Source organism: Neofelis nebulosa, chromosome 8 (genome assembly GCF_028018385.1).
Source record: "Neofelis nebulosa isolate mNeoNeb1 chromosome 8, mNeoNeb1.pri, whole genome shotgun sequence".
NCBI classification, from domain to species: Eukaryota; Metazoa; Chordata; class Mammalia; order Carnivora; family Felidae; genus Neofelis; species Neofelis nebulosa.
In genome coordinates, this window is record NC_080789.1 from 130,309,407 (window position 1) to 130,330,308 (window position 20,902).

Genomic DNA, 20,902 nt, shown 5'->3' on the forward strand with positions numbered 1-20,902 from the left:
CAGCAAAGCAAGGCGTGTGCTGGCCCGTTGAGTCTGTTCTTTACCCGTTATTTGGCCTCTATTCCTGGGTGGTCTGCTTACTACCCATTGGTCTCAGCCAATGTTTCCACTTTCATATTCCGTACACGGTTCTGCCCACAGAGCACAGTTCATCACAAACTTGTGTTGAGCCAAGTTGGGGAGACTCCAGAGAGCCCTGACCAGTGAAATCCTGGACCATTTAACCACCCAGTTCTTTCCAGCATCACCAGCAGGTGTTTCTGACGGCTACATGAGGCTTTACGAGTCTCCTCACCAATTCCTATAATCGTCCTAGGAAGTATTTCCTGCCATCAGATGTGGCCCATGGACTCCCCCCGGACGACAGCAGACTTAGCCTCCTTGTGCTGAATGTTCCTGTTTGGGCCTTTTATTAGGAGGGCAAAGAGCCAAAGGGGCTGTGTATGCCCGTCTCTCCAGGCCTCTTGTTCGCCTGGAAACCAAAACCCAGCCCTTCACGGTGATAGGCATTAGGGGCCCCAGCTGAGAGAATTGCCCCTACGTGCGTGCACACATGTAGATCTTTAAGTACAGCCTTGACTTTATGCTTTCAGCTGTGGGGTGTGAAAACCCATAAAAAAAACAGATCACTGACCAGATTTCTCACCAGCCCGCTCCGGGAAAGACTACAGGTCACCCAGCAGCGGAGGAGAACATTCCCCCGGAGATGCCTCCACCCAGAGCTGTCAGGCAAGGGGAGATCACGTATCATCCATAGAGGCCAACACAGCAGATACGAGGGGAGGGGCCTGGTCAGAGGACCTTCCAATGGGTGAGGGATGCGTTATAGGGTGAAGGAACACCACTAGGGGGGTGTGTTGAGGGGGCTTTTATCCTGGATGCCTGGCTCCTTTCAAGCAGTGGCCCCTTTCAAGTAGTTAGTTGTAACTAAAGAGCATCTTGTGATTCACGGTTAACCCAGGCCAAGATTTGCTAGTCAGGAGCACGGGCGAACCCCTGGGGAGCTCTCGGTGGCTGCCCATCTCTTCCCCCAAGCCCTGGGCACCCTCAGCCTGCTTTCGGTCTCTGGATTTGCCTCTTCCAGACATTTCATGTGAGTAGAATCCTAGAATCTGTGTTCTTGGAGTCTGGCTTCATCCACTTAGAAGGTTGGCCAAGGCCATTCCTGTTGTCGCCTGAATCGGGACTTTGTTCCTCTTTGGCTGAAGACTATCCCATTGTCTTCTGAGGCTTCCTTCAACATTTCCTGCATTCATTTAGCAAACCCACACCCACAAGTGGTGCCTTTGGGTCTTTGCATCTGCTCTATTCCCTCATAAGGCGTATGGCTTTGCCCCCAGTTTCCTCCTGAAAAGACTCAGCTGTCCCTTCAGCGATGCTTTCCCCAACCACCTTATGGACGGTGGCAACCCATGTCCTATCTTCTGTTTGTCCTTGGAACCTGTTTTCCTTTGACTTCCTAACTGCATGGTTTTCTTAGGTAGTTGCCTGCCTGCCCCCTGTCCCACCAAAATGTATGGATTCTCTTATATACCTACGTACCTAGATCTGCTGCTTAGCACAGTGCCTGACACACAGTAGATACTCCATAAGTAGCTGCGACATGAATAAAAACAGCTGAATATTATAGCTTGTGTGGCACCACCAGTTGTGAGGCTGTCTCCACGTGGACGTGTGCAGTGGCCACAAGGATAAGTACGTCGCTCCTGTAAGGAAGGGTTTGAGCGTGCCGGTGAGAGTGAGCCCTTTATAAGCAAGGGGAAGGGAGGCAGGAGGCCCCGGCGCTTTTCACAGCGCAGGTTTGTTGTTGGGAAGAGGAAAAGCATAAAAAGTTCTTTCCATCTGGACCATCCCTTGATTTATTTATTTTTATTTTTATTTTTATTTTTGTCTCTTGGACCAAAAAGAGCCACAAAGCTAACAGTCACTGGACATCAGGAGTGCCGTCGCTGGGGTGCTGAGGGCCGTGGTACAGCACTGGCTAGTCTGGACACCTTTTCTTTCTCCGAAGCAGGAAGCGTTAGGCTGGGAAACCCTGCCTGTCGGCTCCAGTCACCGTGTTTTTGTCTTGGGAAACCTATCAGGTGGTTTGTGCTGAGCCAGGCACAAATGAGGGAGCTCGGGGAGATTTTGTCTTTGTGAACGAGCGTGATTCTAAGGGGAAACCCAGGTTAGCCTCACCTTCCTGAAACTGTGAGCCTGTGGAACACCCAATGCCGGCACAGCCAGAAAGAACCGCGTGGCGAGGCCCTCATCCCCAGCTCCCTGGGGCTCCGTGTGAGCCCTGCCTGGCGTGAAGCCTCCCAAAGAGCCTGAAGCCAGTTGAGGCACTTTGTAGGCAGAAGGACCTATGGGAGTCCCTCCAGGTCTGGAGAATTCCAGCTTGGGACCATAGACCCCCACCCCCAACCCGGTTCCCTGTGGGATAGAGTTTAGTTCAGACCATGGCTGCCAGAAGGCTGTGGTTCCTGGGCTGTGGCTCTTGGGCTGGCCCCCAGTACCACCTCCCTGTTGCCATATCCCTTGCAGCTGAGAGATTTACTCGTTAACCCCCGCCGGGGTTCTTCATGATGTGGACGTTGACTGAATTTTGTGCGGTGGATAAGCATTCAGATACCAGCTCCCATCATTGATCACCTGTGTGACTTCAAGAAAGTGACTTAACCTCTCTGAACCTTGCTGCCATAATGCCTACTTCCTAAGCTCTTTTCTCAGCAGATCATTGTTGAGTGCCTAGTACCCCCTGGGAATTGCTGTAGGTGCCAGGAAAGTAACTTCAGGAGGTTCCTAGTCTGGTAGGGAGGACCTTTAAGCGGAAAAAAAAAAAAAAAAAAAAACAGTTGAAGTACAGGATGGTCATTGCCTTGGCAGAAGTACATATGTGGATGTCCGGGGGAACTAGCCCAGGCTGGGGGTGGGGAGAGCTCTGGGAAGAAAGCCTGGATTACAGCAGGCTGCTGAGTCCAAGTATGGGTTTCCTCCTCTCCTCCCCACCCTTACTCCCCCAAATTTACAGTTGTCCAAACTGACCTGTCCAATCCAAGGAAGAGGGTAGAAAAGCAGAGTTGTAAATAGGACCAGTCCTTCTGGAAACATCCTCTCTTCCCCCTTCTTTCTGGGAAGGAACAGTGTGGCACGGAAACAAAACCTCTCCAGCAAGAAGATCCAGAGGGAGAGGTCCCCAAAGTCCAGCAGGGCCCCAGCTGCAGGGATGGCCGCCCAGGGGAGGGGCCGGACCCCCCAGCAGACAGTCTGAAGTGGGGCAGTCCCGGCCTCCCCACCTCTGCTGGCTGCCGTCCCCCCTGCAAGGGCAGCCAGCAAGACCACAGGTATTCTCTGCTGCAGCCTGGCTTGAGAAGCAGGCTGCCAGCCCCCTGGTCCGGTGCCCATCGGCCAAAGCTCTAAGACCCTTCGAGCCGGGAGCGCCCGGAGCTCACACCTGAGGTCCTAGCAGCAGGCGGCCAGCCTCTCCCATGGCACCCACAGAAACCACAGGTCTGCGAGACCTTGCTCCCACGGGACCGGCCAATTCTTGAGGCACTAGGTGTTTTAAAGTCTACACAAGCTGCTCTTAAGTAACTATTCCCAAGGAACCCTTGCTGCCTTACTAATTTCTTTTGTTTTTTTACAGTAGAGGATTGTCCTGTTAGGTTTTTTTTGTTTCGTTTTAAGCTTGATTAAACCAGGTTTTAGCGAGGAGTCTATACCTGTTTTTCTATGGAGAGCTGCTTGCCAACCTGTTCACCATCCTGTCCTCGTCTTCCTCGGAGTCGGATGGCCTCCACCAGAGAAACGAGGTGTTACAGTGATGCTGTGCCCCTGGACAGAGCCACCAGCCATAAAGGATGGATAACTGCCACCCTTCCCCTCCCCCACCACCCCCGCAAAATGAAAAATACAGGTTTTCCCCCAAAGTCTGCTTTCCAAGGTAATCCAAACAAAAACCCTTCACAGCGGTCCAAAGAGGGAAATCCTTGCCATTCCGGGTGAAAACGGCCCATCATAATTTTCCCTCCAGATGTGCTAAATGTCTCCAATTAATTCCCTCTGTGAAGCATCCCATGGACGTAAGTCATGGCAGGTGTGAGGAGCCTTGAAGGTTGTTTCACTTTTTTTGAGTTTTCATTTTAATTGCAGGTAGCACAATGGAGTATTAGTTTCGGGTATGCAGTATGGTAATTGAGCACTTTGACAGATCACCCTGGGCTCACTGGGACAGATGTGCTCCTGAATCTCCACCTCCTATTTAATCCAACCTCCCATCCGACCCCCACCCTCAGCCTTGAAGGTTTCTGTAAAGGAAAGCCTGGAGCTCGCAAGGTCGAGCTGCACAAAACTGGACCACAGTGTTCACTACTTTAAAAAAAAGAAAAAGAAAAAGGCAAAGCTAGACCCAGATAGCTGGCCTGGCCAGCTTCTCCATTCAGGACTAACCTTTGTGCATTCCCCAGAGGCACTCTGAGGAGGGAGGAGCTTACCTCAGGAGGTCAAGGACAAGGGAAAGACCCTTTCAGCTTCTCTTTAAAGTTCCTACATACTTTGCCATACTTCGTGGTAAGATCTTTCTGTAAGGAAGACCAAAGTCCCCGCAAGAAAATAGAGATGCCCTCCAGGGAGAACAATAAAAGGAAATAAAGTCCAGTGGGGGTGGGGGGAGGGAGGGAGGGAGTAAAAGTGACCTGTTTCTCTGGGCCTGTGAAGTACTTCTTGACCCTCTATCTCTTTTGCCCAAGTGATGATTCTGAAGCCAAAGGAAGCTAAGAGGTTTCTGATGGGTTAAAGAGAGGTCATCCATTAAAGGGTCAAGGCCTGGTGCTCTGAGCATCTGTCGCTGAATTAACCAAATCAATTTAGAGCTTGTGTAGTCTGACAGCAAGGAGTAGGCAGCCAGCCGGAGCAACATCTTGATTCCATTAGGTCTGGCTGCTGAGAAAAATTAGCCATTGTTTTCCTTGCTGGGTATGTGGCCCTTTGGGGAGAAAATAGATGCCAGGGAGCCCTCCTTCGGTGCAGGTAACAAAGGACATACTCCTCTTCACTTGGTAAGCTAATTATCTGTGAACGTGGCTTGCCTATTTTGGGGGGTCTGATTTGCTTCCCAGCATAGCCCATTCAGTGTTATACTGAGCGGTATTATAGTAGGATGCTTTCTTCCCAGGGTTAATGTTGGGAGATGAGAGGTTGTAGTAGGTGAAAAGTCAATGCTGACTCTGGTCAGAATTGCAGTGGACCTGGGTGGGAATTGGCTGGTTGATAATTGGAGCCAAGGAGCCCTAAGGTAACAGCCAACATCAACTGAAATGCAATGAACAAGAGCCCAGGTTAGGCTTACGCTTGCATTGGGGAAAATCCAAGTAAGAGAAAACATTGTTAAGAATGCCCATGGTACCATAGTAGCTATATTTTTTGAAAAACTATGTAACCTGTACTTGGGGCTAATAGGTGTCCTGGTGTGTAAATGGTGGAGGGGAGAGAACATCATGATAGCTGCTATTTTTTGAGTGCCATGTGCTGGGCACCATTTTAAGCACTTTATATCTGTTAATACAACAGCTCTATGGGGGGAAAAAAAGCTTGTTAGTCATAGTATTTGAAAGATGAGAAAACTAAGACCCAAAGAAATTACATTAGCGGAATGTGCAACCAGTAAGTGGTGGACCGTGTGGCTTTGAAAACCATTCTTTTAATCAGTATTATTCTGGATGGTCTCCTAGAACTAGGAAGTGTTTAAGACCAGCAATTTTATTTTTAAACTCCAACAAGGGGCAGGATGAGTGACACTCCTTGGATTTCCAGTGCTGGCCTTCAACACATGCCTGAGGATGTAGGAATGCCCATGCGTGCGCATACACGCCTCCTTTTACGGAAAAGGAGCCTAAGATGCAGGGGTGTATATAGAGTCAAGATGATCACCGAGGCCTCTTGACTTCCAAGCCAGAGTCCCTGCCCCTAAAAGTGATGAACTGAAACAAAGTAGACCCCACTATTTCAAAGATGGGAAAGGGGGTAGGGATTAGATGTGACCTACAGCCCCAGGGACTTGCTTCTTTCTTCTTTATCAAGTAAAGTATATTGAATGCTTGTGCAACTGCTGGTAGAAAAAAAATAAATCCTGGCATATGGTGTCAACCCACGAAGTTGGGAGTGACAGCCCTGTTTCTAGAAGGTGAACACTGCAGAAATGAAACAAGGAAGTGAGTTTTCTAATTCGTATGTTTCACTCTGAGCTTGGAGATTATTCCTGGCTATGAGTCTAATTCTTTTTATAAGAGCACTCTTTGCTGGTGTTTGGAAAGCATACAGGATCTTGAGGTTGCCAGGGGCCTTTGAAGAAGCAGTCCTTCCCTTACCCATTGGCTTTGCAACAATTTGTTCTCGCTCATCATGAGGCCTTCGTGGTAGGTTAGAAAGACCCTAGGACAGCCCAGTCACGGGATGGGTCCCAACATCAGTTACTTATTTAACCTCTGCCAATTCCCTGACCTCCCTCCACGGGGTTTGCTCTATCTGTGGAAGGAGGAGCCTGGACCAGATGGCTGCTGGGATTCTGTATATTACCCACCCCCTGCCCCCCAGAAGCAGCAGGAAGTTACTCAGAGGTCATGATGAGGCTTGGTGACTCAGCCTCAGGGACAGGAGGAAGATAGGCTCCCTGAAGTCCTCGTCAAGAATCAGAGCCACTAAAGCGAGCTTCCTGTTCGGCCTTTATTTCCGCATCATTCCAAGAGCTTGCCCACCACCCCGTGTGCTGTTCCGGCACTCAGTGAACACGTGTCCCCACCGTACCTTCCCCCACTCAGAAGGAACATGGCATGGGGGCGGACATTAGCCCTTTTCTGCCTTGACCTTCAGCGATACACAGGATGTGGGAATCTCTCAGACCAGCTAATAGGATCCAGCTACCCAGGTCGGCTCATTAAGTGTGTATAGTGCAACCTCTTGCTCAAACACGGTTATTTATTAGCCACTCGTGTTTGCTCTCCGTTAATGTGTCCCATCTCCTGTTTCCCCCATTACAATAGCGAGGTCCAGAAAGTGGACGTGGAGGACCCATGGTCCCTTGGGAATCCCATGTCTGGCTCAAAATCGACCAGTCGACATGTAGTACCAGCCACATTTCCCCACCGTGGTGACAGATCCTGTCTCCGACCACTTCTGGACCGTTTTTCTAAGTTCTGGTTTTCAGGACAAGCCCCGTTATTGCTGCTGTTCTTAATCATGCTTCTTGTCGTTGGTTAGTCCTTACTTGGAAGCCTCAAAGCACTGAGGCATCTCTGTACAGAAAACCAGAAGAATCCAGGTCTCTAAGAGGAGAAAGTAATACTTGTTATCGTTTACAGCAGAAAAGGGAACGAAAAGCCATTGTGTCGAACTAGAAAGATTTGGTTTTGTACTTTCTCCTTACAGTGACGTCGCTGCTCATTTGTAAAAATAATTCTCATAAAGTTAACCAGCCATTAGTGAGTAAAAGCTCTTCCCGCTAATTGGTGGGTCCGTGTGGAAAGGAGCACAGAGTAATGGGCCAGGTGCCCTTGACTCGGGTTTCTGGTTGCCTCACTGACTTGCTGTGTGGCCTGAGGCAGTTCCCCTAATTTCTCTGGGCCTCCCTTTCCCCAAGAAGTAAATTTCGGGCTCATTCTTCTTGGGGAATGCTAAAAGATCAAAGAAGGCATGTTTGTAGAACTTGAAAGATGCCCACATGAGGTACCTTAGAGAGGCCTTGATTTAATATGTATTAATTTATAAATCCTTTGATTATTGATAAACCAGCATGCTAGCTTTTAATTAGCTGCGTGGGCCTAATTGGCTGTGGAAGTCCTGCAAAACCCTCAGGGAACTAGCTAAGCCGTAATGATCGTCCCGTGTGTGTGACGCGTCTGTATGTGGATTTGCAAAGCACATTGACGGCTGTAACTGGTAGCTGGGTTATGATGGCTGCACCAAGCCAGAGAGGCTCTCCTCCTGAAGCGACACGGACGATCTGGGGCTGCCTCCAAAACCAGCACATTGGAGTCCGGTGCACCCTGTTGACAAAGAGGAGGCAAGGTCGAGCATCTTCGGTCTGCTTGCTGCTGGTACTGTGGGAGCCTTAGCGTAGAGGGTTTAGCAGGCTGGCCTCGAAGCTGCGGGGCACAGGGGCCTGGGGCCAGAAACGCCCAGCCCTCCCTGAAGGGACGGTGCATTTACAGCAAGCAATGTTGGCCCTAGTGGCCAGCATCTGCCTGAATGCACAGGGGAGACGTTTGGCTGCCCTCATACCCTGGCCCCCAACCCTTCCCATGTGCCGTGCATGAGATGAAAAAATCCGGGCTCGTCTTTCCACACGAGCACCTCCTTTTCGGTTCCCGGGACCCTGCTAGTGTCCCAGTGCTATTCGGTCCTAAAAAAAAAAAAGCTGCATTCATTCAACTCCCTCTCACCCTCCCTTCCCAGAGTTTCGTTTGCAAACACACTCTCTGCTGAGAGCCGACCTCAGGGAAAACTTCTGCTCTGCCCCCTGTTAGGAGATGTCTACAAACGTCCAGCATCCTAGAGAGATGCTGGGGCCAGGCTACTAGGGTCAGCAGGGGGACAGAGGGACCCCATCCAAGCCCGGAGGGTTACGTATGGGCCAGTTGGCAGCATGGACAGAGGCAAGGCCCTCCGCAACAGCAGTGTCTGGAAGCATCTCTGGGGAGGCTCTGTTTGCCTTCTGCTTCTCAAGGAGTGGGAGCGAGGAGGGAACCAGAGCCTCCAAGCATCGGCTCTGGGGTTTGCCACCCAGTGGAAAGGGGCTTCAACTGAAAGGGCTGGGTAGGGTGTTCAAAAGCACCAAGTTTGCTTTCTTTTCTCTTGACCATGAGGAGAAAGCCCCTGGAGGTCAGCCCGTCCGATGCACGGTGGGCACGTTGCCCCCAAGGGCTGTCCAGGACAGAGCCTGTGGCCCGAGCACCAGCCAGGACTCAAGACTGGGACCAGCGATACGATCTGCAGGGCCCCTTGATCAAAATCTAGTGAGACTGAGCAGAACGTCACATCAAGCACAGGGCCCTTCTGCGCGCGTATCACGCACGCATGAAGCCAGCCGTGGCCAAGGTGGGTGCAGTGCAGGGGTCGGGGGTCCCCCTTAGCGAACCGCCCTCTGTCATCCGCCCCAGTTTTCAGAGGAGAGGGATGAGAGAAGGGGACGGGGGAGAATTCTGTACACTTTCTCAAAGCTGTCCAGCACGTGAATAACCACATTTTATTTCCTGACGCCCCCGTGTCAGCTCTGGAGTTAGGAAATTTAAGAAGAAAATTATTTTGGTTATTCTCTGTTACTTGCCAGGAGTCGAGAGAAGTAAGAGCACTGAGGGACTCTCACTAAGGTCTAAGTTCTCGGAGCACTTTGTGCCCACACCGTGCCAAGGATCTGTTGTCTCTACCTTAGAGGGGGATTATGGCCATTTTACAGGCGGGGAAACTGAGGCTAAAGGAAATGCTGTCATTTGTGTAGGGTCAGACGGCTTGGACGTAGGGGCCCCCATATTCATACAGATGCACTCAGACCCCAGGCGTGTATGCCTGGCCACTTTGTCCTGTGTCCTAGCTCCAGATCAGGAGGTCCGTGTCCGGGATCTGTGAGTTCTGGTGCTTTTGAATCCTCTGGCTAAGTTCAGGCAGTGTGTCTATAAATGTCGAACAACGGGAAGGCAGGGGGAGGGTGGGCAGAGAGGAACTTCAGGTGTTTCGCCGAGCTTGTTAGCAGAGCATCCAATAGCAGAGTGAGACTCAGATCTGTGACTTGAATAATGGGCTCTACTCAGGTGCCTTTTCCTCTGTGACCTCACGCAAAGCGGTCTGAGCTAAGGTAGGGCTCTGGGTCACTTGCTTTCCTTGAAATGTCTCTCTACTCGCTTGAACTGACACTAAAGGAAAAAGAAGTACGGTTTTCCTTGGGCTTCAGAGTGAAATGTTCTTTGAGCTGTGGACCAAAGAGTAGTAAGAGGAGAGGCCCTCCTCCCTATTGTGCACACAAAATAATGGTACAGTTCGGCAGTGCAGGTCATGGAGAGAAAAGAATGCAGCCATTCTAGAAACCTTTTTTTTTTTTTCCCCAGCCCAGTCTGACAAAGGGGTGGAGTCCTTTGGCCAAGCCCTGACTAGCTGGCATGTCTGGGTCTGGGGAGGCAGGGCTGAGGGAGCACTGGGAAATTGCTGTCACATTTTTAAGGAGGAGAAAATGTGAGCAGGTCAGGGAGCATCAGGAGCCCCGGCTCAGACTCAGAGGACGCTAGGTGGAGGATGAGACCCTAAAAAACCTAGGCCTCCATGCATTGGGCAAAGGGACGACCCCAGGGAGGAATCAGCCACTCCCAGGATTCCTGATCTACCCTTCTGTGGGCAAAATCCACTAAACTTCTAAGTGCATAGAAGCAGCTGCAGTAGAGGCATCGAATGTAAGCATAATGTAAATATAAATGCGTGTGCGCGTAACTTTAACCTCTTGTGACACGGTCCACCGTTCACTTTTTCTCCTGATGAAAGGAACGCCTTCCAGAACAGTGCTGCCCTAATTACTCCCAGACCCTGTAGTCCGCTGCTTAGTTAACAGGGCCCCCTCTTCTCCGGTGGAAGGAGTCGGAGTCGTGCCCGCCAGGGCCTGAGGGCAGCGGCGGGCGCTCTCTCCCTCCCACTTTTCAAAACTGCCCTAACTGTACTTGGCCTCTCCCTTGGCCGTGGCCGAGGGCCGCTGGCTGCAAGCCTCCCGCCGGCAGCGGGACTCTGGAGTTTCTTTGTGCCGCGGGAAGAAGCAGGGGCTTGACAGGCTCGTCTCCTGTCTCCTTATCTCGAGTCGAGTCGCCTACCCCTGAAATAAGGTTCCAGCGGCCCCCCGCCCTTCGCAGAGAAGCTTCCCGGAGCCGACTCACCAGGGCGAGTCCGAGCTCTTACACATTAGTGGGCAGGAAGTGGAGTCCCGATGGGAGGCTGGGAATTTGACCGCCTTCCCATTTCAGCACTGGAGGGAGAAGGCTCAGCTCGGCACCGCGCGCAGATGGCCCCCGCTCCCCTGTGAGAGCTCCCCTGCTCTCCCTCCGCTGCCCTCCCTCCCAGCGCTCCCGCTCGGCCCCCCTCCCCGTGGAGGGAAAAGTCTGCGGGCGCCGGAAGGGTCGTGGATCCCGCAACAAAGGGCAAAGCAGAGGGGAACAACTTGAAAAGAACTTGTTTTGTTCCTGTTAAGAAACCTGCAGGAAAATCCACACCCACGTTAACCGCTTTTGAATTGGAGAGCAGCCCCTGTGTGTGTGTGTGTGTGTGTGTGTGTGTGTGCGCGCGCGCGCGCGCGCGTGCGTGCAAGCGTGCGGGGGTGTGTAGCAAGAGACGGAGGAGGTGCAAACTGTGTGGTCTCAGCGTTGATAAGGAAGCTGCCAGCTGTAGAAGTTCAGCAAAGAGAGGACTACCGCCCGCCCAGAGCCAACTGCTTCTGAACATAAACCGCATTGTTTTCTGTCCAGATCTTCCAATGGAGGCAGTTGGAAAACCTGTATTTCAGAGAAAAGAAGTTTTCCGTGGAAGTTCATGACCCCCGCAGGTAAGCTAGAAAAGTCCTTTCCTTCCGGGAGCGCGTGGTCCACCCGGTGTGTTATTGACCTGACGATTTTTGTGCTGTCATTGTTCATTTGGGGGAGGGGGGGAGGGGACGGTTGACCGCGGGGAGTATCGTCACAGCTGACAGTGAAGCTTTGTTTTGTGCTCAACGTGTTGAGAGATGCGTTGGATTCGAGTGTGCGTTGGGTGTGCGTGCGCACGCGTGAGATAAATTGGCAGTTGGGTGATCGTGGCACCTGGCTGCACGTGTGCGGTGTGCATACGTGTGGAGTTGTCTGTGCTCGTGCCGGGGCGTTTTAGGGAAGGTGGGTGACACTCGGTAACACGCACCACGTTAAACGGGGCAGTGGGCTGGGTCCTTCTAGAGAGGTCTTGCCGAAGGAAGAGGGGCTAGATGGCTCATTCAGAGCTTCTGAGAGTGTTTCTGGGAAGATAGCACCAAAAGGGATTTGTACCCAAGGGAGGTGTGTTCATTGACTCCACGAGCTGTGGTTTCAGGGTGTCAGTGTGGTGGGTGGATGTGAAAGAAACACAGTTCTGTTTCTCCCCACCCCACATTGTGTCCCATGGGGCACCAGTGGAGAAAAATCAGTGCTCTCAAAGTCAGATGCCAAACAATAGGGTCCCCGTTTGGAATGCAGCAAGCCCCCGCGTGGAAGGTTCTCGGGCAGCACGTACCGGCCGCTCTTCCTCTCTTTGTCTGCTGGCAGTGCTGGACTTCGAGGCAGCCCAGAATTCCCCAAAAACAGGCCTGACACCCAAGGATAAGTTGCTTTTAATAGGTCCCAAGATGGGTTTACAAGAAGGGGTCTCCAGGAAGACGGTGGAAAGGTCAGACTCTGTAAAGGTGCAAACTGGGCTTTTGGGCACCAGCGATAGCTACCCCAGCCTTGGCCAGCCAAAGAGGGGTTGGCCCCGGCTCCACTCGCACATGGCTTCTGAGCACCCAAAACAGGCCACTTTGCGCCCAGACAGCTCTCAGAACGAGACGCTGCCACCACCACCCCCCACACACACCACACACGCACACCCAAGTCAGAGGGCTGAGCTTGTGCTGTGTCTCAGCCCCTGCCACCAGCGATAACCCAGCAGGGGGAACATGCCTCTCCGCCCCACCGTGTAATCTGCCTGAAGCAGCCACTCCCTCGGAGGGAAGCAGCTCAGCCCATGCCCCCACCTTCTCCACGAGACCGGCAGATGGAGAACATCTTAGCCAGTCTGCACAGTCAGGTGATGCGAAGTGTCCCCCGGACCCTGCCTCTGCCGAGCAGGCCACGTGGGGGAGGGACAGACGCTGAGAACAGGCCTCCCCCCCAAGAAGGAGCTCACTGCTGCTTTTCCGGGCGAACTGTATCAGACCAGTCTTAGGTTCTCTCCCCCCTCACCCTTCTGTGTCTGAAAAGAGTGAACCGAATGTTGCCACAATGGGTCCCATGCAGAGAGGGGCTGTCCGACAGGACGAAAACTAGGGACTGGGTCATCTAAGGGGCTGTGCACACTGTCCGTGCCTGTCCTCTGTTGGGAATTTTGCTAACTCACGCACCTCGGACACATCTGTGCATGTGTGTTCTCCCTGCCTGTCACCCTGTCCGTGATACAATACTAAATTCCCCTCCCTTTCCTAAGGCCCAAGATAGAGCAAAGGGTCCAAACCTCACACATAATTATCATGGGCTTTTAGCCTGTTTCAGACATTCTGGGCTACAGAAAGAGGTCCTTGGCCCTGAGGCAGTGTCCAGAGAGGTTAGCACGGCTGGGGAGAAAGGCAAGAGAACTGGGTATTTCTTGTTTATGGGCAGGCACTGTTCTAAAGACTTGGACACATTATCTCGTAGTGTCCTCACTGTAAACCCAGGAAATGGGTATTGCTAGTTTCCTGTTGTACCTGTGGTAAACTGAGGCACAAAAGAAACAAAATAACCTGGTCTAGGTTACAAAAAGCCGGTAAGTGGTGGAGGAAGGACTTGAACCCGGGAAGTCTGGCTCTAAGACTCCCAGGTGTTACCACTCCGCTGTATACAAAATACTGGCAATTGAGTGCTGAATGGCACAGGCCGTAAATACTGAGAGTGGAGAAGCCAGCCTGGTCAGGAGAGGTTCTGAGCTGAACCTCTCAGGTTCTTAAGAGAGAGGAGGGAAGGGAGGCATTGGAAGCAGGAGTGTGATCACCTCTCCCGGAGAGAAACAGCCGTCCTCCACCCTAGAGGCAGGCAGGGAGGGAGTGGCCAGGGAGGTGTCTATGCTGATGTCAGAGTTGGAAACCCAAGCTGACTGCAGCTTTAAGGACCCCTTTTCCAGATGGACACCAGTGCAAACGTAGGGGATTGCCATGGGTTGTTAGCTACTGGGTTTCATGGCAGAGCAAAGGCTCTCAGCCGCCTCCTGCCTCCTAGGACAGCAAATGGTCTTCCCAGGGCCCACAGGGTGCTCCTTATCTTAAATGCCTCGCCCGCTGCTGTTGCCACAGGTATTTGGAGCAGGGAACAGGAGTCTGATGGACTCTGCATTGAGGCGGTCACAGCCAGGAAGGGAGCCAGAGGTGAAGGGTTGGGATGGCAAGTAAGGAAAAGAATCCTGCGGTGAAGAGGGTGGGACCCAGACAGGGACCGGGGATCACCCCAGGCAGAGGGCGCGTCCTGAGTCGATGGGCCCAGCATGGACCACAGAAAGGGACGCACGACGTGTGCTCCCGGACACGCACCCCCAGCTCGATACCCACATTGGTTCTCTGGTTCTTGGCAAATATTCCGTTTCTAAGGTTTAGGCAAAACAGAAAAGTCAGTGTGGTGGGAAGAGCCTGAAGGGAGAGATGCGGAGAAGAGATATGTTAATGATGGAGCAGGAGAAAACTCCGGGTCTGATGTGCTGTTTGTACAGCACCTCCCAGACCTGGCGAGCCTCCTGGACCCTTCCTCCCCTGCCTTCCCTGAAACACACGCGCATTTGGCCCCTGCCACTCTCGTGCTTTCTCTCAGACGTGCCTCCAGCCCCTCATCCTTTCTAACTCCGCTTTTCTGGGAGAAAGGATCGTACCGGGTCCCGGGAGCAGCCATTGGCATAGAAGCCGAAGTGGAAGGTTCCCATCATGGTTTCTTCTTATTTCTACAGGGATCTGTGGGGCATTCCTCCCCACTCTGTCACCGGCTCCTTTTCCGTGATAGGAGCAGCTCTAAATTGTCTTGCAGGGAAAATCTTCCAAATTAGACACCTTAAGCTTGAGAACACGCTTTTTTCTTATGTGCACGTGGGGAACCCCAGGGCCCACCCCAGCACCTTGCCTTGCACACACCCACACACACGTGCATGCAAACACATGTTCTCAGATTTCATTTGCCAAACCATCTGCCTAAGGGACACACTTCACTGAAAGCATCCTATAACCCTTTTTTTTTCCTCCCTACACCATTGATGTGAATTCCTTTGGGACCCATGTTTCCCACTCTTATTTTGTTTTGGTTTGGTTTTTTTAGTGTTTATTTTGAGAGAGAAAGAGAGCGCAGGGGAGGGGCAGGGAGAGAGAGGGACAGAGGATCCAAAACTGGCTCTGTGTTGACAGCAGAGAGCCTGGTGGGGGGACTCGAACTTATGAACCGGGAGATCATGACCTGAGCCCAAATTGGAGGCTTAACCGACTAAGCCATCCATGCGCCCCTCGTGTTTTATTTTTAAAGTGTAATTGCCTCTGTCTACTCCATACACAGATAGGCCCTATGTCCTACGTAAACGTGTGTGGAGGGGGGTAGTGGAGAAGATTGGCTCGACTCCATTCTGCCTTCCCTCTCCTGATTCTGTATACCCTGTCTGCCCTGTGAATAAATTTGAGATTGATAACCACTCTCTCAAGGAACACGGAGTTAGAGCAGTGTAAGAAGTCTGGACTCCTTCGGGACTTCCCACAGGCTGTGGCCTGTGGTGGTGGTGATTAGAACAGGATTGACTTATCCTTCACCATAGGCAGCATTGCCTGCTGTTTACTAAAGGACATTGTCAAAGGCTCTTCCTGTTCCTGAAGTTTGTCTTGGCCCAATGCCAAGAGCTGAAGCTCAAAAAGGACCATCCAGTGACCTGGAATGACCCATCTTATCCCAGACAAGACAGAAGCTTGAATGGATTCTGAACCCTAAGGAGCCAGTAAATCAAAAGATTAGCATTATTCGTGATAGCCAAAATATGGACATAACCTAAGTGTTCATTGAGGGATGAAAGGATACAGAAATTGTGGTGTGTGTATAAATACAACGGAATATTATTCAGCCACGGGAAAGAATGGAGCCCTGCCATTTGCAACAATGTGGATATACCTGGAGGACATTATGTTCAAGTGAAATAAGCCAGACACAGAAAGGAAAGAACTGGGTGATTTCACGAATATGTAGAATCCCAAAAGTCAAATAGTAGGGGCTCCTGGGTGGCTCAGTGGGTTGAATGTCCCACTGAGCTCAGGTCCTGATCTCACGGTTCGTGAGTTCGAGCCCCGTGTCAGGCTTGCTGCTGTCAGTGCAGAGCCCGCTTCAGATCCTCTGTCCTCTCTCTTCTCTGCTTTACCCCTGCTCATGCTCTCTCTCTCAAACATGAATAAACATTAAAAAAAAAAGTGGGGGGCGCCTGGGTGGCGCAGTCGGTTAGGCGTCCGACTTCAGCCAGGTCACGATCTCGCGGTCCGTGAGTTCGAGCCCCGCGTCAGGCTCTGGGCCGATGGCTCGGAGCCTGGAGCCTGTTTCCGATTCTGTGTCTCCCTCTCTCTCTGCCCCTCCCCCGCTCATGCTCTGTCTCTCTCTGTCCCAAAAATAAATTAAAAATGTTAAAAAAAAAAAAAAAAAAAAAAAAAAAGTGGAAGCATAGACTGGAAGGGTGGTTACCTGGGCCAGGGAAGAGAGGAAGTAGGGAGTGTCGGTCAGAGGTACAAAGCTGCAGTTGGGTAGGACAAATAAGCCTACAGATCTAAGGTAGAGCACGAGGACTGTAGTTAATGATGTGCACTGAATATTGGACGTGAGCTAAGAGTAGATCTCCAGTGCTCTTGTGACACAACTATGTGAAGAACGATCATTAGCTTGACCGTAGGAATCATTTCACTGTGTATATCAAATCCTGTTGTACACCTTATATATATACAATTTTGATTACATTGAAAAGCTGGACTTTGCTATCTAGTTTCCTAAGTGTGTGTGTGTGTGTGTGTGTGTGTGTGTGTGTGTATGTGTGTGTGTGTGTGTACATGCTGGCATGTGTGTTCATATGTCCCCTTTATGCCAGGGCGTTTAGTTCCCACGGGGTTCTTGGTAAAAGCTGTCAACGGATCAGTGGAGTCCCTCATCATAAACATGCCTGAACCTTCTGATTCTTGCTGTCACAGGGCTTCAGTGACCAGGAGGACGTTTGGACACAGTGGCATTGCGGTACATACATGGTACGCATGTCCAGCATTGATCAAGTCCATCTGGGCTATGGCCATTAGCCAGCACCAGTTCTATCTGGACAGAAAGCAGAGTAAGGTAAGTCAGGGACTGGGAGGCACTTTGCAAAGACCAGACCTTTCTACCAAGAGGGAAGCTTGCCTGAGGGTTGCACTAGGGCCTGAGTCTGGGTCTCCTAATTTAGGGCTCAGGAATTCGACGGGTGGGGGCGGCACTGTGTCCCCCGCCCCGAGAGGTGCACAGGTACAGACCTGCCTTGCAGAGTTACAGGAGGGAGGAAGGAGACAGGCTCTTCCAGAGGGTACGTCCCGTGCCGTGGTCAGGGGCTCTGGCCCTTTACTGCAGCCAGGTAGGGCCCTTTTGAGGAATTCCAAGCGTGCTTTCGAACTTCAGAAACCTCTCCTAGGAACGAGCTGTCAAGCCCTTTATGGTGTTTCAACAGTGGCATATTGTTTCCTTTTTGAGAGAGAGAGAGAAAAAAAAAAACAACCCGTTTGCAATTAATAGACACCATCTAACTGTTTAGGGTAATTGCTGTGAAAACCCTCCAGGCTTTTCCAACTGCCAGTTCCTTTTTTTAAAAAAAAAAAAAAAAAAAGAACTGGAAACATTAAAAAAAAAACCACCCAGCCATTTCCCTAAAGTAGACCTGGAGCCTCAGGCCTTGGTAAACAGCCATCCTCCTAGGGAGGTTTGACCCAGCCCCAGTGCGGACACACAGGTGCATTTTCTGGCGGGTGGGAGAGTGACGTCTCCTTGGTTCACACACAGCTTCTATCAACACTCGGCCCCCTCTTCCTCTACCGCCTCTGCCTGTCATGCTGCCTTGCCTTCCCTCCACAAGCCATTCTCCTTCATTAGCCCTCTGGTCAAGAGCCCCTTGACCAGGTCTTGCCCCTTTCCAGAATCCTGCTGGCTTGGCAGAGGCGATGCAGAACTATCGAGGGAGATCCAGCCTTGGCCCCTGGGACGTTTTGTCCCATCATGTGGGTCCTCAGTGGGTGTGGAGGTGGCCGGACTCTGGCCTTACTGGGCCCAAGATTCAGCAGATCGGAGCCCTCTTGTATCCTGACGGCTTCCTCTTCTGTCTTACTTCCTGTCTGGGTGGCGTTGTTCTTTCCCTGGCGTGGGCGGAGGAGTAGCCGGAGAGACCTGGGGCCAAGTGGGAGGGAGGAGAAAGATAGTAAGAAAATCGGAGAAAAGGAAACAATCTCTCAGCTCATAAATCAGTTTCAAATCAGGGCCCTTCCTGCCAGGCTGTCACTTTGTCCTTCATAACACGTTTTTCTCCTCTGCGAAGTCTTCCTGGCCCCTTTTTTGGTCATTTTCTGGGGTGAATGGGCACAGAGTAGAGTGTTTTTTGTTGTTGTTAGGCATAATGGGAGCATTCCACAGCTTTCCTGGTGATGATGGACATTGGCACAGGGATTTGAAGCCCAATTAGATCAAAAGAAACCGGGCCAAAGCATTTTGACTCATGCTTTAGCTTGAGACAGTGGGTGGGTGTCCGCATTATGCCCTCTGGTTGCAAGAGTTAGAGGTCAGAACCTTAAAACATTGATTCCATCCTCTGCGTTGTTCGGGAATGGGTGGTGAGGGGTGGAGACCTTGGCAACCCTCCTGAATCCCACCACTGATGCCTCTTGGGGGGCAGACCCCCCACACACACCAGTAGCACAATTTTGAAAGGAGAAAGGACAAAGTGTATTTCACCCTGAGGTTAGTACATTAGCTGTTTGAGTTGTTCTACCCTGTGCTGGTTTTTTGCATTGAGGGTCTCTTGAGTAACTCAAGAAGCAGGTTCTTTTTTTTTTCTTTTTTCTTTTTTTAATGTTTATTTATTTTGAGAGAGAGGGAGTGCACACCTGAGCAGGGAAGGGGCAGAGAGAGAATCCCAAGCAGGCTCTGCACAGTCAGTAAGAGCCCAGCACAGGGCTCGATCCCCCGAATGGAGAGATCATGACCTGAGCTGAAATCAAGAGTCAGACGCTTAAACAACTGAACCCCCCCCTCCACGAGGTGCCCCAAGAGGCCGGTTCTTAGGGTTCTTCATCCCCCCTGTCAAAGATGGTCTTCCTCTGCAGTTGGAGAAGGCTTCTTTGCCAGGCTAACAGGTCAGCCCTCTGAAGCAACAAGTAAACTGGAAAAAGTTAGTCTCAAAGTTCATTTATCAGCAGCAAGTATCCTTTAAAAGGCCAAACCAGGTGCCCATGCAATAGGGGAATTTCAGCTGTCCATCTCAGTGACCCCTGGGGGACGGAAGGAAGTACACGTTGGCCCGGGAGCGGGAGAACTTTCCCCCCAGTCAGCTCTGCTTGTTCACAGATGCTCCAGAGCCCTCCCGTTTCTCGTAGGAACCAAGTCCTCAACCCACAGTGGCAGGTGAGGAATAAACTCCACAAGGAGGTCCAGGGACTCCATTTCCAGATCTCTGACCCTAGGCAAGTGTCTCACTGTACCTGCTTTGCCTCCCCGATGAGAGAACAAGGAAGGAAATTACTCACGGAAATTATTGATTGGCCCCATGACACAATGTGTGTGAAACCACTTTTGGAGATCGGTATTTTTATCATTATCATCGTTAATCCAACACAGTATCCCCTGGCCAACACTTGTGTAAAGGTTAAATTCTCTAAAAGTTTCCCAGATTAAATCAGAGATGATAAAATTCCCCTCCGGAATTACACCACCTTTCATTTCTGGGATGCCGTTCTCTGTACAAGGGTGATGTGATCCGTCTCCGGTGGGCGGAACGATCTCCGGTGAGTGACGGCTGACACGCCTGGGACGAGTTTCCAAATATTTCTGAGCAACCCGTGTTGGCTGGCACACTGGCCATTGCTTCACACCCTAGTGAGTCGGGCCAGGCCAGCCAATCCTTTCTCCGAAGTGCTTCTGCAAAGCCCAGGCCTCCCAAGTGATGCTTATCAGCCCCGGAGACAAGCGTGGTCTAGTGGTTTGAGTCAGCAGGGGAGGGTGGCCAAGAAGTCTCCGGTTCTTCCCTGGTGCTGGTATTTTCTTCTTTCAGGATCCTTGTGCAAATCATGTAAGAACATCTCTCGCACGTGCACACACACACATGCTCCCTCTATCTCCAGAGACGGAGCAGAAAGAGCCCATGTTGCTTGGTTTTGTACGGCTCATTCAGAATGAGAGGCTGTACAGGGACCAGCCACACCTGGTAACTTCTGTGTGCCGACCCCCAAGATGAGGAATGTTGTCCTTTCTGGATCCTGGCAATCTCTGAAGCCCAGAGCTGAGGATTGTCTTGTAGATATCAGAGGAAGATACTTGAAAGTTCAGATTGTGGAGCGTAAACATTAGACCCTATGCCTCTGAACTCCAAGCAGGGACTCGTCAAGTTGCCCTCTAGTCCAGACATGGTTCCTCCTCCTCAGTCGTTGGGTTTTGTTTTTTTCTTTTTTTTTTTTCTTTAATTTTTTTTTTAACATTTATTTAAAAAAAATTTTTTTTAATGTTTATTTATTTTTGAGACAGAGACAGAGCATGAACAGGGGAGGGGCAGAGAGAGAGGGAGACACAGAATCCGAAACAGGCTCCAGGCTCTGAGCGGTCAGCACAGAGCCTGACGTGGGGCTCGAACTCACGGACCATGAGATCATGACCCGAACCAAAGTCGGACACTTAACCGACCGAGCACCCAGGCGCCCCAACATTTATTTATTTTTGAGACAGGGAGAGACAGCATGAACGGGGGAGGGTCAGAGAGACAGGGAGACACAGAATCTGAAACAGGCTCCAGGCTCTGAGCGGTCAGCACAGAGCCTGACACGGGGCTCGAACTCACGGACCGAGATCATGACCTGAGCCGAAGTTGGATGCTTAACCGACTGAGCCACCCAGGTGCCCCAAGAGTTTTGTTTTTTTCTAATGTGTCCTCTGTTCTTCATTCCATC

At 51.3% G+C, this 20,902-nt stretch overlaps 1 protein-coding gene across 12 annotated transcripts in view; it reads left to right on the forward strand.

The window, feature by feature from the left end:
• FRMD4A (FERM domain containing 4A) overlaps positions 1–20,902 on the forward strand; it is a 614,411-nt gene that overhangs the window by 538,375 nt on the left and 55,134 nt on the right. For all 12 annotated transcript variants that reach the window (XM_058682170.1, XM_058682174.1, XM_058682172.1 and 9 more), the window contains 2 exons: positions 11,475–11,551; positions 16,925–17,063. In XM_058682170.1, coding sequence (XP_058538153.1) covers positions 11,475–11,551; positions 16,925–17,063 — 216 coding nt within the window. The remainder of the gene's footprint in view (positions 1–11,474; positions 11,552–16,924; positions 17,064–20,902) is intronic.